Below are 16,991 nucleotides of genomic sequence, written 5' to 3' on the forward strand. Positions count from 1 at the left end.
CTGAGAAGGGATCCTTCTCTTCCCCATTGCTTCCTTTGCCTTTCAAAGGATTGATTTATCCTTTCTAATACCTTGTACTAAACCCCAGATTTAGTCTATAAGTGCAGAGACAGCTTTTGAAAGGAATGAAATGGCTTCCAGTCAGCAATGCTACCTTCTCCACAAGTACAACCAATTCCTAGGTAAGAAGAGGGGCAGAGCTGAGCAAAGAGTGGCGATGAGCAGGGGCGGGCAGGCTGGGTGATGTGACTGCATGCTTTAGGAGTTGCACCTTTGTATGGTTCGATTCCTGAATCATGTCCCTGTTTCTCTGTTAGGTGCCAGAAGTGTATTTCTATCAGGGATTTGCATCAGGAAACAAATGCCATGGTTTAGCTACCATGTCTGGGGAGAGCTTTCCAGGCAAGCTAGTGGGAGAGGTATGATTAAAACCCTAGTATCAGTCCCTCATTTTTTGTATGATCCTGCTCTCGCCAAAGTCAGTGGGAGAATTCACCCATTTAAATGGTGCTTTCATCGGCATGGCTTGCATTCATTTTTGTCATGTTGATCTGCCCTTTCTTTTTTGCCCAGAGGCCACCTGGCTGCTGGCTGGTAGACGTCCTCAGGTGCAGGAGGCACGGGAGTTTAAAGGAGCTTCTGACAGTCCAGCAGTTTCATGGTCAGTCTGGACGGCCCCAGAAGGCTGGGGGGGAGGGCAGGCGGGGTCTGGTCACGAGCAGAAAGCACTGTCAAGCTTCCAGCCTTACTGAACAGTTTCTGTTTTTTAGTTACTTCACGGGAGAAAGGAGCAGAGTGTGGGAAGGTGGTACTGGCAACATTTCCTATGATTTAGGGTTGCATGGCCACACGTCAGGGGGTCTGAAGGCTGCCTGTGTATGAAGACTATTGGCACAAAGTCTGGGAATTGTGCAGAGCTTCAGGCATGTCCCGCCTTATTCAGAGCCAGAGAGCAGCCCGAGGGCTATAACGAACCAGTCAGACTCAACTAAAAGTGGAACTATTTATGGGAGGTTGTCTATTTTCTCTTGTGACTGGTGGATGTTGTCTCTTGTTCACCCAGGCTCTGAGCCCTATCAGTTTGCACTTAAATATATCTTTCCCAGGTTTTCAAATCTGCTGTTTTCCCAGAGGAATGTCTGTTCCTGGCATGTAGCCCTCCTTCTCTTTTATCATACTGAAAATCATCTCACTCACTGAGTGTTGGTAGCTTCTGGTAGATGACCGGCAGCTTAAAGATTGCCGACTACCAGACCCCTCCTCTCTGCCTTCAGATCAAGGGCATTGTGGTTCATTTGATCCTACCCTTTCCAATGCCCTGTGCCTCCAGTTTCTTCACCACAGCCCTTCCCATGATCCTGAAATATCTTGCCAAGTAGAGAGCGATGGAGGAGGTTTGCTTTCCTTGCAGTCTGAGGCAGGTGGTACTGGGAATCACAGAAGAAAGTGCATGCAGAAAGGGTGGTATTGTGGCATGTGACGCCTACGTGTATCCAGTTCTCATATGCCTGATTGTCACGGACAATGCCTAAGCGCATGTGCCAAAGCTGTCAAGATCAAGTGCTGTTTTTGTATATACTCTCCAACTTAGCCAAATACTGTACTTGCAGGGAAATTTTCTGGAGAAAATCTAAAGGATTAGACTAAATAATATCCATAAGTGGCATTTTAAATACAGATGCACTTAACGTCATAATTAGTAACTGATCTAAGTACTATAAAACACAACTTTCTTGCATTTTTTTTTTAATAGGAATTTAATTTTCCATCTTTGAAAAAACTTGATTCTGTATGATTTCGCTCTCAAACCAAGCCTCAAACTTGCATAATTTTTTGAATCATTCAGAACTGCAATACATTTATACATTTCTTGCTGCAAGTGTGCCATGGCTAATGACTAATGGGTAATTTAGCTGTTGTCTCTTAAGTTCTGTTATTGTCACTTCAGGTCAAAGAGATCAAAGGTCTGGTATTTTAAGGGATTTGGCACTTCTAGCTAAAAACATCTTGCATTCCGTGCATGTCCAATCTCTAAAGATAAGTAGGGAGGAATACGGTAAAACCCTGCTATCTCTGTGGAAAGGATAGTCGGAATGTAATTTGTATAATTACCTTGCATGGTAGTTGTTTGCATTCATCAGCATACTTTTATTTTTGTTTTCTACTTGTTATAAAGCCTTTTGCACTTATTTTTTGTACTGATTATATGAACATTTGATGCCTGCTGCTATGAAGATTTTGTCACTGAAACAATTGCTTCCTGAACACTTTAGTTCTTCAGGCAGAGTCCTATCAATCATTATAGCTTTTGGGGCTTTAAATTGAAGTTATTTTAACATGCGGTAACGCTACTTGATAGTTTCCTCTGGGAATCCCACCCACTGTGCTAGCTGCAAACAGCTATATGAAGAATGCTGTTCTCATGGCTCAAACACTTGTAATGCTGTCCCACCCAAACTAACCTCAGCGTGAGAGTGACTTCTAATCCTCAAACAAGATAAGCAATGGAACTATATGTTACTGTCCCTCTGATTTAAAGGTATTTCTTCCAACCAAGTCAGTTTTTAACTTTCGTTATTTTACTCTTAACAAAAATAGAATCATCTAATTATAAAAAAGACAGGTGTTCAGTCTTGTTGTACAAAAGAAACACATCGCTGATTTGCTCTGAATGGGTGGTATAGAATTCTGTTAGTGCAATCATAAAATACGGAATGTGAAAGGATACATTTTCCTAAGTGAAGGAGAAAATTGGCTTACATTAGGTGAAACATTAATGGCAATTTCACTAAAATGAAATCTTCTTAGTGCTGCAGTTCTTTCTAGCTGCACTGTAATTTTAAACTAGAAACCATCCTAGCAATTCATCCTAGCATGATAGCAGGACTGTTTTTAAAAAGTATCCATTTCATCATGCATGTGCATGGATCACAAAATTCTGGAAGTGTCCCAAGTTATCGCATCATGATAATGCAGGATTTTTTTATTTGATGAGAATCTTTGGATAATTTCTTCCGTAATGCTTTTCCCCCTCATTTCCGTACTGCTGCTGCTAGCGTTTTGTACCAGATGCTGTTCTATCATGAAAGCAATTGCTTCCTGATTTTTTTGTGCCTGAAAACTTGTCTACCTTTCCTAAGTGTATCAGTTGGTCCAATAAAATCTATTTCACATTTCTTCAAATCTTGCTCCTTTTCTATTATTAGGCCATTCCACCGACATTACTATTACGAATACCTTTATATGCTCCGTGCCCCAAATACTGCATTATTGGTTTTGCTTAAATAACAGTGCTGTCCTTACGTGTGCCAGATGTGGTTAATGGAGGTGTGTGACATGGATTCAGTGCTATCTTATTCATTTGAATGAATATGGAAAATCTGTAAAAGCGGGGTCAGATAATACTACTGCGGGTAGCTGGCCCCATTGCCTACACATACATAAGCACAGAGAGAGAGAAGGCTTGTTCCAGTTCTAAGAAATAATCTGTATCTGCCTTCTCTGTAGAATTAGAGATAAACCAGTGCATGATAGGTAAGAAAAATATGAGCTTGTTATCAGCTGATAATATTGCAGTTTCTCTCCCCTCGCATACAGCAGCAACCAGATGGACAGAGGCAGTGGCCCTTCCCCACTTTGCAAGGGAACTTTGATCTGTCCTGGGCAATCCAGGTGTTTGACAGCTCTAGGTTGGTACCTGAAGCTTTCGGTGGGATTCTGCTGCCTAAATGTAGCCCTGTGGTGCCACCTGAGATGCCTCGGGTGCCTATAGGTGTCTCATCAGCCCCATATGTCACCTCTTCTTGGGTGGCTAAATAGGACTGGATGCCAATGTGTATGTTACTAAATCCTTTTCCTGTGTCTGAAAACAATATGCAAAGACAAGAGCAGTTTGAGGTCACCACTACTGGTTTTGTTGCCTGGATCCATTCAGCCATCTGCTTTGGGCTCTTGTTCTCATCATACTTCTTCCATGGTGCAGTTTTATGCTTGAGTAGGTATACTGGTGGCCAAAAGGGGCAATGCTTTTACTTTCTTTGCCCTTGGCATCACTCTCCCACTGCTCCTCTTAGTGCTGAAGCAGTTGGCTTTGGAGTCAGCTGAACAGCAGTGTTGGAGAAACAGACCCAGCAGGAACACACAAGTGAGAAAGGAAAGTGTCTGTTCAGCTGGCAGCTACCCTCTGGCTCAGCCCTACCACAGAACTGCCTGGTTAGGTACCCGCTTGGCCCTGCAAGTTGTCTTGTCTTTGGCTGTACAAATCCAAAGTAATTGAGCTGTTCAGGAACAAAGTGGGTCACAAAGGCTGTCAAAGGCAAATATCATCTGAAGATAAATGATGCACTGTCAAAGGAGCTGGGGCTGTGAAGTTAATTTCCAGGGAAGATTAAATGAATCAGAAAGCAGACCCTTTGGGGATGCATTGCAACATACGTTCTTTGACAAAATTCTTCCCCTAGAGCTCCGTGGCAATCTGGAGACCTCCCCAGACTAAACCTAAGAGCCTCCATGTAAATAAAGAAGGGACAAGCTCTGGAGGCAATCTGGACCTCTGTGAAAAGCCTCTTTGTGCCAGTCTGCGAGGGCTGGAAACTTCTTAGGCAGCAGAACTATGGATGCTGACAGGAACAACTTCTCCAGCTGGTTTGGCTCTCTGATGGGAGAGCAAGTGGCTGGCTCTGCCAGTGGCTCCAAGACCCTGTACCCCGCAGCTGAGGGAGACTGGCAAAGTTACTAGGGCATCTGGCAAATGTAAAGCCTTACGTAGTGTTTGGGGCTCGCTCTCCCTAACTGCTTTCTGCCTCTCCTGGTGCAGGAAGGTGGATGGTTTCCAGCTGAAACAGTTTGATGGAAAATTCCTGCTAAGGAAGAAAAAGTAGAGGTTTAACTCTGGTAAAGACTCTAGTGATGGGCTGGGGTCAAACCTAGTAAGGCCAGGGCATGGGCTGGTGCCATCCCACTGTGCCTGTTGTCTGTGAGGGATGCGGAGATGCTTCTGCTGCTGTCAGGCCAGGGTGTGGTGAATCGGGGATCCTCACTGCTTTCCCTGGTTGTTCCCTTCTCACTGTACCAAGTGAAGCTCAGGGAAAAATCAGAGCTCAGCACTGAAACCAAGTGAGCATGGTTAGTGTTTGGAGAGGAGGCCCTGTAAGGAGAATGCAGAGAGCATCTGAATCACTTCACCACCCACGGAAAGACTCTACAAATAAAATTGTGTTGTTTAGTTATAAATTTCATGCTGGAATGGTGTAATCTTGAATGTATATAGGGAAGAGCACCCCAAAATTAGTATTACATTAATTATTAGTGACAGCTTTGGCTGAATTTGAAAGTGTATCCTAAAGGCGAAAACCAGTCCTTGGATTAACAGGGTTTCTGGATCAGCCCTCGGACTTGTAGGCTTCCTAAAGCATTGTTGAAAAGGTTTTGTTTTCCTTCATTTTTCATATTCAAATTTGGTAACGTTTCTTTCCCGTTGCTAGTGTTACTGTGCCTCTGTTTATTGGTTGCCCTTCCTAAAAACAAATCCAGGCTTAGGCTTTCGTGGGAAAAAGACATGAAATGGGGAAACGGAGGAAGGCCCTTTGGAAGATTTGTGGCATTTGATAATGTTACAAATGAGACCAACAGCTATTTTAAAAAGAGCTATTCAAGTGGTTTATTTCTGGCAGAAATGGAGGAGTCCGAAGAAACCCTTACCCGCTTTGTTCTAAGGCTCGGGATGTTCTGCCTGTCGTGTTTCTCCCTCTGCCGCATACTTTATCTTCTGCTGGTGTCAGCGGAGGGTTTCATAACACACTGCTTGTTTCATTCTCTCGCTCTGAGATCTGAGTGCAGCTTTGCACTTTGCATCTTTATAAATAAATCATCAGTTTTCACAAATGAATCATCTATTGTTCGAGGTAGGCAGATTATTTTAATGGCATCTAAGTTAAGAATCGTGATCTTTAAATGTTTGGTTTGTGTTTTTGACCTGCTGTAGTTACAATTTATGTCCAAGGAGGTATAAAGAAGAAATAGGACAAAAAGCCTCACTGACCTGCAGTTGTAACAGACACACACGCATTCTCATTGTTATTATTCATGACTCTTGGTGTAACCGTAGGATGGAGGAGTCACATTCTTTGGCAGCTGAGGCCTGGGCACTGCTGAAACCCAGGACTGAAACAACCCAAAGCTTTTAAGAAATAACAAGAAATAGCAAATGGAGATAGGTAGTGGAGCACAGGGAAACAGCGAAATGTTAAGACATGAAGAGCTGCTTATGTGCCCAGAGCTTACCCAGTTTTCTAGCTGTACCAGCTGGTCATCTCAAAACTGTTCCTGCTCCCTGCAGACCTTGCCACAAACACTCCTGGAGACAGTCTCTCTTGCAGCACATCTACCTCGATATTTGTCAGCGTCGTGGGCTGTGGACATTTCATAACATACATCTCAGAGCCTGCTGTAATACTCTTACCTACGATATTTTAATAGTTCTCTCTGTTGTATTAAGAACGCATAATTGAGGCTTCACTGATCCTTTCTGGCAAAGAAGACCTCTTGGGGCTCAGCACTGCACTGGGAGACATCCAAGGTTTTGCTTTACTCTCTTTTTTGGAGTGGGACCTCCAGGAGCAGTCATGCACCTCATTCCATGCTCAAAATAGCGAAGCTCTTTCTGTGGAAAAGTAAACTCTCCCAGTTCCCGAGGAAAGAAATGCTACTGAACAGTACCGTGTGGGCTTCAGTACCACGCATATGACAGGGAGGACACACTTCAAAATACAAAAGCAAGAATTTAAAGATTGTTTAAGAAAAAGTTAATGAACGTGATAGATGAAACAGGAGTAAAAGCATCTCTCCTGGCCAGTGCCACCAGCTTGGCTGAGGGCAGGTTCAGAGGCTGCATTGGGAGGGCAGAAACACACAGAGGTATAGGACATAGGGGTGCCTGGGATTGCAGGGTCCCTGGCTCAAATGGATGTCTGTGTGCTTGTTGAATCCCACCCAGAGAGTGCAAGGAACGTGTCTCAGGGAGTTTAATGCACACAAATGCTTTAAACAAACACAGTGATGAAGGGAGGGGAGCGGAGGGTGAGCCTGCAGGGGTCTTTGCTGGGAACTGCGCTCTTGTATTTACTAACTTCAGCAAAACTTTGCCGTGAGCATTTGCATCCCTAGCGTGTCGTACACTCGCTGAAACCGGTTTTCTACTGCACTCCCCTTCTTCACATCCCTTGGGAGGACTGTTTCTGGTCAGATGCTGACAAAATGTTACTAGCTGGTGATTGCTACTTCAGGGCAAGGACAAGGATTTTATATTTCATAACGAATGTTTCACAGGATTTGCTAAAAGTAAATTTCATTCCCAGCTAGCTTTCCCAATCATACAATTTGGTTTGCTGTTCTTTTTTTCGTGTTCACGGCATCATATTTCAGACTAGATTTAAACTCTGAATTTGCCAGAGCTTGGCTGCATTTGTATTTTAAATATACATTGGTCCTTTTAACAGTAGTTATAGCATTTGTCAGATCATATTCACAGAGTTTTAAAACATACCTTCTGTCCTGGCCCAGACACAAGCTGTATGGTTGAGGGACTTTGTTGCTCTGTGTTTACGTACTGTCGAGCTCCATGGCACCTGATCCTGACGGAGTGAGCCCTTTGGTACTTCTGTGCTATAAATAATACCGTCATCCTGTACCTGGTAAATGTTTTTAAGATGAGTCCGTAAGTGCTTGAAGCATAAGTGCTCGGGTATTATGTTGCAATTATGTTATAATGGCATAGTATAGTGGATAGTCTGAAGAAGATTCTTGCTCTCACATAGTTGGAAATTTCTCTGGAAATGCTAGTAAGGCTGTATTTTCTGAAATGCGAAGTCCACATACGAGTTCTTTCCCAGCAAGGACAAACTCCATCATTGCTCCCTTTTCAAACACTTGGCCTCTGCGAGTCACCTCCAGTTAGATACACCAGTGATGTATTAAGGGTTTTTGTTGCTCCCTCATTTTCTTCTGACAGTAACTCCAAAAAAGGCTTTTTCAGAGTAGGAAAATTGTTTCAATCATCTTTTCATTCAGTTTTGTGGTCTCTTTCTTCATTTCAGTGATTAAGGACTTGGCAGGGCTGGACTTCTTTTTTGGTTTGGAAGATAGCTTTGGTTTGGAACATCCCAAAATAAATGATGTCCAAAAGTTTCCTCTTTGTCTGCTGTGATTTCAAAGCAGTTTTCATGGCTCAGTTCAGGACTGCCTAATAGAAGAAAATGGAGCAATAATTACTGCCTGGCAGAGCTTCTAGCACAGCAGTTATTTAACTGGCTGCAAAATAATTTAAGGAACCGGCAAACGTCTCTTAGAAAATTTCTCGTTCCCTGAAGAACTGTGTACTTTGAGCCAAACGCTTTTCCTTGAACTGGGCTTGTAATTCCCGTGGCAGTCAGGCGGCAGCCGCGGCCCCAGTAGGCGTGGGATGAGCAAGGGCACCGTTCGCAGTCCTGCCTGTCTGAGGTGTGAAGCTCACCCTCATCAACGCTGCCCGGCGTGCTGGGTGTCATGGCTCCCCATTGCTTCTGGAAATCTTATCTGTGCACTCCTTTCACACACTCCCAGTGACTAAAAAAAAAATCAGAGTACTCATCCCTTTGGGAAACCCACAGCGCTCACGAGGTTCAGACCTCAATCTTGGCCCCGGCTGCGCAAAGCAGACAGAGGGCTGCCCTAATGGAGCGGCCAAGATTTCCTGCTCACGCAGGGGAAATTTCGCAAGAGGCACCCCAGCACATCGCCAGCCAGCCAGCGGCACGGCGAACGGGGTGGCCGGGCGAAGCGGCTGGGGGCAGCCCCACTGGTGCCCGCTCCAGGAGGAACTCGGGAGGGGGACGAGAGGCTTCAGTCAAGATGATTTAAACCACTAGCTGAAATAGCTTTGACTGTGTCTTGCGATAACTGACCTCATTCAGGCTGAATTTTCGTAAAATGAGTGTGAAAATGCGAAGCGGCGCGGAGTGAGATTACCTAGGCAGCGCAGAGGTCTACAAATGGGCTTTGTCAGATGCCACAGCTTGCAGAGCATCTCCTTCTGTTTTACAGCTATAGCCAGAGAAAATCAAGACACTGCAAAACAAACTCGTAACTAAAGTCCTTGGTGGGTGTAAAACTTTAGTTACATAATTTATTCTGTTGACTAAAAAGGGCTATTCATTTGCTCAGAATTGAAAATTTATATACACATCTGTAATGGTCAGATCTAATGTTATCACGGTGACTTTATTTATTTTAGTTAAAAGCCAAAATCCTTGTCATTTCAAGGAAAGAAAAACCCACTTAGTGGTAGTAATTAAAAGTTATTTAGGCTTTCAGCACATTAACAAAACTCTACGTGTTTTGGAAATAGGAGGCTAACAGTAGTCTTGTAAGCCCATACGGAGTTAGTTAAGAGTGGGGCTTCCTAGAGGGTCTGAGGACACGCTCGCAGTGGCAGGTATGGCAAAACCTGGTCAAGCCTTCTCCTGGCCATAGGCTGTCCATCTGTGGTCGGGAAGCCGAACGTGTGAGGGTTTGCTCAGGGCAGTGGGAGCACTGCTGCGCAGCTTCTGGGCTGCAGCTGTCTTGCAGCTGGAGGGATCAATGCCGAAGCATTTCAAGCCTGGCTCCTGTCTCAGTCTTGGTAACCACCCGTGTCCTCATGTGATTCAGGGAGGCAAAAGCCACAGGCTGCCGAGTCTAGCCTATGGGGGAGTTTAATCGGACGGGAAGTGTTCAGTAGGCGGGAAAATGAGACTTGCCATCCATGGCACAGGTTTTTGCTGATGCTTTTGGTGTCCCGGGGGGTTCCATTGTCCCAGTGAAGACGTTAACGAATGGTGTTTTCTAGCAGAGAGAGATTTTATTAACACTTGTGCAATCTTGTATGTAAAACCTTAAATTCTACTTCTAATTAGGGAACTTCTTAAGGGGTCAAGTACAAAGCATCCACGTTGATCATTTAACAGGAAACGGCAAAGAAATGGTGACATGTACCTAAACGTTTGATCTAAAGTGAGGCAAATAAATGTAAAAAATAATGATCGTTTGTGAAAAATTGTTTGTTTCATTTCTCTTTTGGTTTGTATTCATTCCATATTGGGAGCATTCACAGAGTACTAAGAGCTACTTCTTAATTTTGGTAAGAATAAACTGCGTCTTCTCCCACTGCCTACCCTTAAAATAAAAAGACTTACAAAGAAACACCCTTTCCACCAATAACTATTTTTGCAGAGTGGTGAGTGCTTTCATTTTTAAAGTGTTTCCAAATTGTCTTTGTCCAACTATCATATTATTTCACTCAATAAATAATGCCCCTGTGATGGAAGATGTTATTTTTTTCCCTACTGCAAAGAGTGAAATGAGTTACTAAAATTAAGCAAGTTACCCAAGTTTCTATGTTGTGTTAACACAGGAATCCTGTTTCCTATTCTAATCCCTAACTGATAAACTTGCTGAAAAAGTGTACTCATTCTGTAATTGTACAAGCACTAGGCATTTATGTGCCTAGCCACTAAAGAAACCTATGCTGATAAATAGCATAGGCTATTCAAATGAGAATGGAACAGCACTGAAAAAATAGCCATGAGTGAAAGAAATAAACAGAAAGACTAAAGAAATAAACAGAAAACAACTTGTGTTAGGAGTGACTTTGACTAACAACTCACACCTGCCCTTGCAGAGGGTTGCCTCATGGTGTTGGCCAAAGGTTCCTGTCTTGCACAGGCATTTCTGTTGTTGATGGTTTTCTTTTTTCCAATCCTCTGCTGCAGTTAAGAGAGTTATGTTGGGAGGGTAAATTGATTAGTGTAATTGTTCATTAATGCACTCTTATTTAATGTACTTTTAGAGGTTATATTCTTCAGAATGATGATAAATTATGGTAGCTTCAATTAATGTCACTGCAGCTAAAGGGATGTCAGCATTTCTATTAATACAGTGCAATTTTCTGGGGTTTTATAATGAAGCTATAAAAAATTGCTGAAACTAAGATACAAGGTTCCAGTGTATTTTATGCACACAATATTCCCTTGAATCTGATCTAATCGATAGATATATCGAATCTAATGAGATAAAAATAGAGTGGAGAGAATCTACTGAAGATACAGATCCCAACTTGTAGAAATGGGAGTATACTAAGGGGAATACACTGCTTTCTCTTTAGGTTAAACAGAAAGAGAAGGACAGAGAACGGTGACGCAGAGACAGTCAGGTGGATCTGCGGCGGTGCAGGCGACGGGCATTTTGCTTGGAGGGCATCTTGCACCCCGGGCTCGTGTATTTATCACGATTGCCTGCTGTTCTCTGCCCCAGTCCATCCCTCTCGTTTTCTGCACCTGGTGGCCCCTGATGTATGGTTAACTCTGTGGAAAAACAGTCTTGAATTTCTTAAGATATGTTACAGTGCCTACCACAACAGGGCTCTAATTCTTGGAGGAGCTCGGAAGTAGCTTACATCCAAAGGTGGCTGAGCTTGGAATAAAAATAAGCAATCTAACATTAAAATCAGATCCCAGCCTAAGGAATTGAGGGTAGAAAATGCTGTTCCACCTTTAAAAATTGTGCTAGGGCTGATTTTGAATATTTTGGTATCAGATAATCAGTTGAACAACAAAGATAACTCTAAAGCACTTAGATTACAGCAAAAGAAAGGAAAAGGAACAAGCTAACTGTGTCTGCCCAGTGTACTGAAGTCTTTCAAAGGCAGTGCCAAAGGAGTTGTAGATAAAACCGACCCAAGCTTTTAGAAAAACTTGGTCATTTTCCTCACAAAAGGAACACACAGAGAGAGAATGTTTATTTAATATGGCTTTTTATATATTTTTCTCCTCAGATTAGAGATAATGAAAATAGTAAGGGACTTGTACTAACTGGTTAGTGCAGTACGTCAGCACCGAAGCACCACAGAGCTGTTATTTGAATTCAGATGCACGTTCTGCAGGAAAATAAAAGTCTGCTGAGTAACAGCCTGCCCGATCTGTTAAACTGAGAGTGACAACACGATGGGCTATGCGGAAAGGGACAATAAAGGTACTCTACTTACAAAGCAATCCATTTGGTATCTCATGTCTTCCTGAATATGGAATGGTTTTCTGAAATCATGACAAAACATTGATGAATGGGCACATGCATTATTATAGCAGTCAATCTCAAGGTAATGAGATACATGAAATTCCTAGTTATATCATAATCCTATCAATTATGAGTGTATTCTAAAAATAGAAATGCTAAGAACAAAGAAAAGACAAGGAGACAAGGTAAGATGAGCTCGGAGTCTCACAACGGCATTGTTTTCATGCACTAAAGAATGAAGTATTTATTTACTTTGGTCAAAGTTCAAGGGTTCCACATCTCAGCCCATTTCTTCACAGTTTCTTTTTCTGTATTCCCTATGTCTTTCCTTTCTTAACGTTATCTAAGGGCTTCATGGACTTTTCCTTTCTTTTCATAATTTATTCTGCATTGTACAGAAAGGTAAACTGTGCCACACAATCCACATGATATTAACGGTCTGCAGCAACCAAGATATTTGTAGATAAATGTAGAATTTAGAAATACAACCGGGTGGAGACTTTGTTGTTTGACTTTAAAATTGTGCTGGTCATTATTTTCTAATTCTGCCAGTCACTGGAATACAAAATTAGAGAGACCTAAAGCATACACATGTACAGGATATTAAAGATTAGGGTGGGGTTTTTTCCCCCCAATGGACTTGTGCCTAAAGACCCAGATATAAAAATTATAGCCCTTGCATTGAGAAGCCTACTGTCTAAATAACTAGCTCAGAAAACTCGGGCTTTGATCAGCAGCTGAGTGAGGACGGCTCTGGAGAGAGGCATGTTTGAAACACACCAGGAGAAAAATTCTCCTGCTTCCCTGAGGTAGTGTGCAGTCTCGTCATTCTATTACCCTTTTGCTGGCGCTCCACAGTTCAAAGAAGATAATGATGCTACTTCTGTCTAAAATAGAAAAAAAAAAAGAAAACGAGGAAAAAAGAGAAAAAAGGAAATGCTATCAGGTTAAACTGAAATGTGTTTCTTTTTGAGAAATAAATCATAGGTGCTTTCAGAGCGAGATTATAAAAATCAGGACCTTGAGCTTACACATGGAGATTTGAAATGGGATATATCAGCTCTCTGCTCCCGCTTATCATCTTGACTGCAGCTTTTAGCGATCAAAGTTATTGCTACCTGATAGCGGTCTTGGGTAACCTCTGTGAAATGACTAATCCCCTCAGTGCAGCCTACAAAAGAAAGAGCTTTCTTCCACTTAGTCCTTCATTGCATTAGGCAAGGCAATGCGGCGCTTTGGGATCCTCAGGCCCCGCACCACTGCTAGATACCCAGCAGTGAGAAATGACAATTTTCGTCTGTGCTGACTCTTGAGCAGGCACTGGGTTACACAGGTCAGTACGTCTCTCGTCCTGTTCATGGAAGACCTGTATCAAAAGCATCTGGGTTGTTACATCTGGATTCTGAGCTTCCAGTATTTGGGTGGTTTTTCATCACTGGGCATTGAAAATCCAGCAGGCAGAGGGAATGCACGGGATGGGGCGGAGAAGCCGTCTGTTCAGTCAAGAGCAGCAAGGCAGAAGGCAAGGAACAAGTGGTGCTCCTCTAACCACAAATGTTATGTTCGTAGTAGAGGTTTATCAGTATAACATAAACAAACAAGCATAAACACAGACCATACCTTTGCAAGAAAACCAGCCTACTGCTCAGCACTGCCTTACAGTTACACAGTGATAGGTATCGATATCGGTGTTTTATAGTGTTTGTCATCCATGATCTGCAATTGTCAACAGATTCACAACTTCAGTCATCACACCACTTTGGACACTTTTTTATTATCTCTTTACAAGTAAGAACTATTAATGACTTCATGCAGTGGTTTGGATTAAGCAGATCAAGGATGAATTAACTAATTTGCACTGAATCACCCAGGAAATCTATTGAATGATCAGAACTAGGCATCGTCATCTTCGGGGCTCCTTTGAAGTGCAAAAATATATCGCACTATCTGCGAGGCCCTCCATCCTGGGATCCAGAACAGTAAGAGCCAGTCCCTGTTACACATGTACTGCACAGATCAAAGGTTGAGGAAAAAATGTTGAATGCAGTTAGAATTATGATAACAATAATTTACAGGTGGCTTGTTTTGTTTGTTTGAGGTACCTCTTTTTTCCTTGGGGGAAATAGTAAAGTATGGGTAAATATCAAAGTTAGCTTAGGCTAAAATACACATAATCATTGTTTATTATTGTTATCTGTAGTGCCTAGTAAACTCATGAGCTGTATACTGGTAAGAAAAAAGACTTTCAAAGAGAAGTCTTCCTCATTTCATTGCTACCAATTTCTGTTCACCTGGAGATACAAAATAAGTATGTTGCCAAGCCTGGGCTCCCTCCTTTCTTCTAGCTAATAAATTCTGCACCTTCTTTTCTGCAGACTGGTGGCCGGCATCTCGTTTTGTTATTAAGGCAGTGAGGTAGTGGATGTTGGGAACACATCTAACCTTGAAAACATTTTGGGCCGGATGGCTGAGGCCTGGCAGGTAACACTGAGGAATTACTCAGCTACAGCATCTCTCCGATCTCGCTGAAACTTCAGACTAATGCTTATGAAGATAAATAAGGGCCATGTGTTCAGCAGCTTTACAGTATAGGTGAGTAAAGAGTACTTGCCTGAGCAAATATGAGTATGTTCATTCCCAGATTGCAAATGTGGCAATAAATTAATTAGCGTGAGCTAAATATTTTACTAACGCGTATCTCTGTTCATACATAAAAAATGACTACAGATACCCAGCGTCCAGCGCAGCACATTTTTACTGATCCATACGGTTCCTTTCTTGCCCAGCTGAAAACCTCCCGGGACTGTCAGCTGTCAAGCAACCCGGTGAGATGAGGCTAGGACACCCGGCCAAACCAGACGAGTTTCGGGGGGAACAATTTCCTGCTGCTACGTATGTAAGCGTCCTAAATGCCCCTCAAAATTTTGTCATACCCCCTTGCCGTGCGACTTCGGTGTTAACGGGAAGCGACGGGGCGAGCGAGCAGCGGAGGGCAGCGGTGGTCCGCTTCGCCGCCGAAGCGCTGCGCGACCGCGCTTATTTGTGGGGGGAGAAGGAAAAGAAAGGAGCGGCGGGAGCGCACAGGTGAGGCCGGGCAGGCCCGGAGGGGAGGAGCGGAGCGGCGCTGACCGCGCCGGGGCCGCCCCGACGGCCCCCACCGCCGGGCCCGCCGCTTTGCTCGGGCGGGGCCCCGAGGGGCGCGGAGCCGGGCCGGCAGCCGCCCGCGGGCGCGGGGCGGGGGCGGGGCCGGGCCTCGCCCCGCCCCTCTCTGCCCCGCCCCGCCCCGGCGCCCCTCCCGCCCCTCGGAGAAGGGGCCGCGCGGCCGGGGCGGCTCTCCCGCACCCGCGGGGGCCCGGCTAACAAAGGGGGCGCCGGGGCCGAGGGAGGAGCTGCCGCAGGGCCGGGCCGGGCCGGGCCGGGTGGAGGAGGAGGAGGAGGAGGAGGAGGAGGAGGAGGAGGAGGAGGAGGAGGGACGGCAGCGGCGGCTCGCACAGAAAGTTGTGGGTCCGCCAGCGCAGCGCCGCGGGAGCCGCCGCCAGGGGACGGGGCGTGGGGAGGAGCCGGGCCGTGCTGTGGGGTAAGCGGGACCGCCTCCCGCCGCCGTGTCCGAGGGGTGAGTGGCGGCGGCGGCGGGTTGCTGTCGGCGGGTGCCCCAGCGCCTCTGGGAGCGGGGCTGCCCCGCGGGGAGACGGCGGGCACCGCGGCTCCGGGAGGGGCGTGGGGGGGGAAAGTTGGTTCCCCAACTCCGAGCCGGTAAGGGTGGGGGGGCGGGGGCGTAATACCCGCGGCTGGGCGCACCTGCGGGCGGGGCGGGGGTGCCGGTGCGGGGCGGCGGGGGAGCGGGCGGGACGGGGCGGCTGCGGGGAGCCGGGGCGAGGGGCGGCCCCGCCGCGGGGGTGCCCGAGGGCCGGCGGCGCCGCTGCGGCCGCGCACCCCGCAGGGAGGAGGTGCCGGCACGCCCGGCCGCCCGCCGGGTCAAAATCCCCGCCGGGGGAGCGGGGGCGGCGGCTCTGCCGGGGCGGCCGGGCGGGGAGCTGCCCGGGGCCGTGTGCGGGGCCCGTCCCGCGGGGCTCGGCTCCCCCCCCCGCCCGGGAGGGGGGCTTCGTGGCTTCTCCCACACGTGGCTCTCACGCCCCCGGGCCGGCCGGAGGAGCTCGCCTGCCCTTAGCCCCCTCCCAGCTGGCACATGCCCCAGCCCGGCAGGAGCGGGGCTCCCTTGCTTTGCCACCCGCCTCAAGCGGTCATGTCCCGTTTGGTGCCAGCTGGTGACGGTGTCGCTGCAAGGGCTGTGTCCTGACCCTTTGGGGTGCACGGGTGGGCACGGGGTGCCCTGTCACCCAAGGATAGCTGAAGCTTCACTTTCGTGGCTAGGGATTAAACTAGCCAGCAGCACCCCTCTGTGTCGTCTCACTTTGTAAATCCCATAAAGTGTCCCTTGGCAGGGGCACAGCGAGTGGCTGGCCGGCCGCCCCACCACATGTGGGCATGGCCAGCAAGCATCGGTCCCGGGCTGTGCTTCCCGTGCGGAGTCACGCCTGGTGCAGCCCGTGGAGTTACGGTGCCTCTCTGCTCCTGGTCCTGCGCTGTAGGTGCTGGTGCTGAGCCGGGGCCCTCCATGGGAACCCTCTCCCGACGGATTTAGTCTGCGCCCGTGGTGTTCCCCAGCCTGCGAGCATGGCCTGCGTTTCCGACCAGGAGGAAGGACCTGCTGGGGGACACAGCGAGTTCAGCGACATCATTAAGTCCAGATCAGGTAAGCTGCTGAGAGAAAGGGCGTTTTCCTGTTTTCTCCTCTATGCGTAGCTTCTGACATCAGCTTCCATTTTTAAATGGCACGTTTTTCCAACTGTTTTTTGGGCCGTATATTGGTAGTGCAGTGAGCGACTGAGGCTGTTCGTGCAGCTGTC

At 46.3% G+C, this 16,991-nt stretch overlaps 1 protein-coding gene across 2 annotated transcripts in view; it reads left to right on the top strand.

Annotated features, from left to right (window-relative positions):
• The first annotated feature begins 16,693 nt into the window (after positions 1-16,693).
• The window catches only part of UTRN (utrophin), a 394,556-nt gene continuing 394,258 nt past the window's right edge, over positions 16,694-16,991 (top strand). For both annotated transcript variants that reach the window (XM_050894491.1, XM_050894492.1), the window contains exon 1: positions 16,694-16,837. In XM_050894491.1, the coding sequence (XP_050750448.1) occupies positions 16,759-16,837 (79 nt within the window). In that variant the 5' untranslated portion in view covers positions 16,694-16,758. The remainder of the gene's footprint in view (positions 16,838-16,991) is intronic.

The sequence above is a fragment of the Gymnogyps californianus genome, chromosome 3 (genome assembly GCF_018139145.2).
Source record: "Gymnogyps californianus isolate 813 chromosome 3, ASM1813914v2, whole genome shotgun sequence".
NCBI classification, from domain to species: domain Eukaryota; kingdom Metazoa; phylum Chordata; class Aves; order Accipitriformes; family Cathartidae; genus Gymnogyps; species Gymnogyps californianus.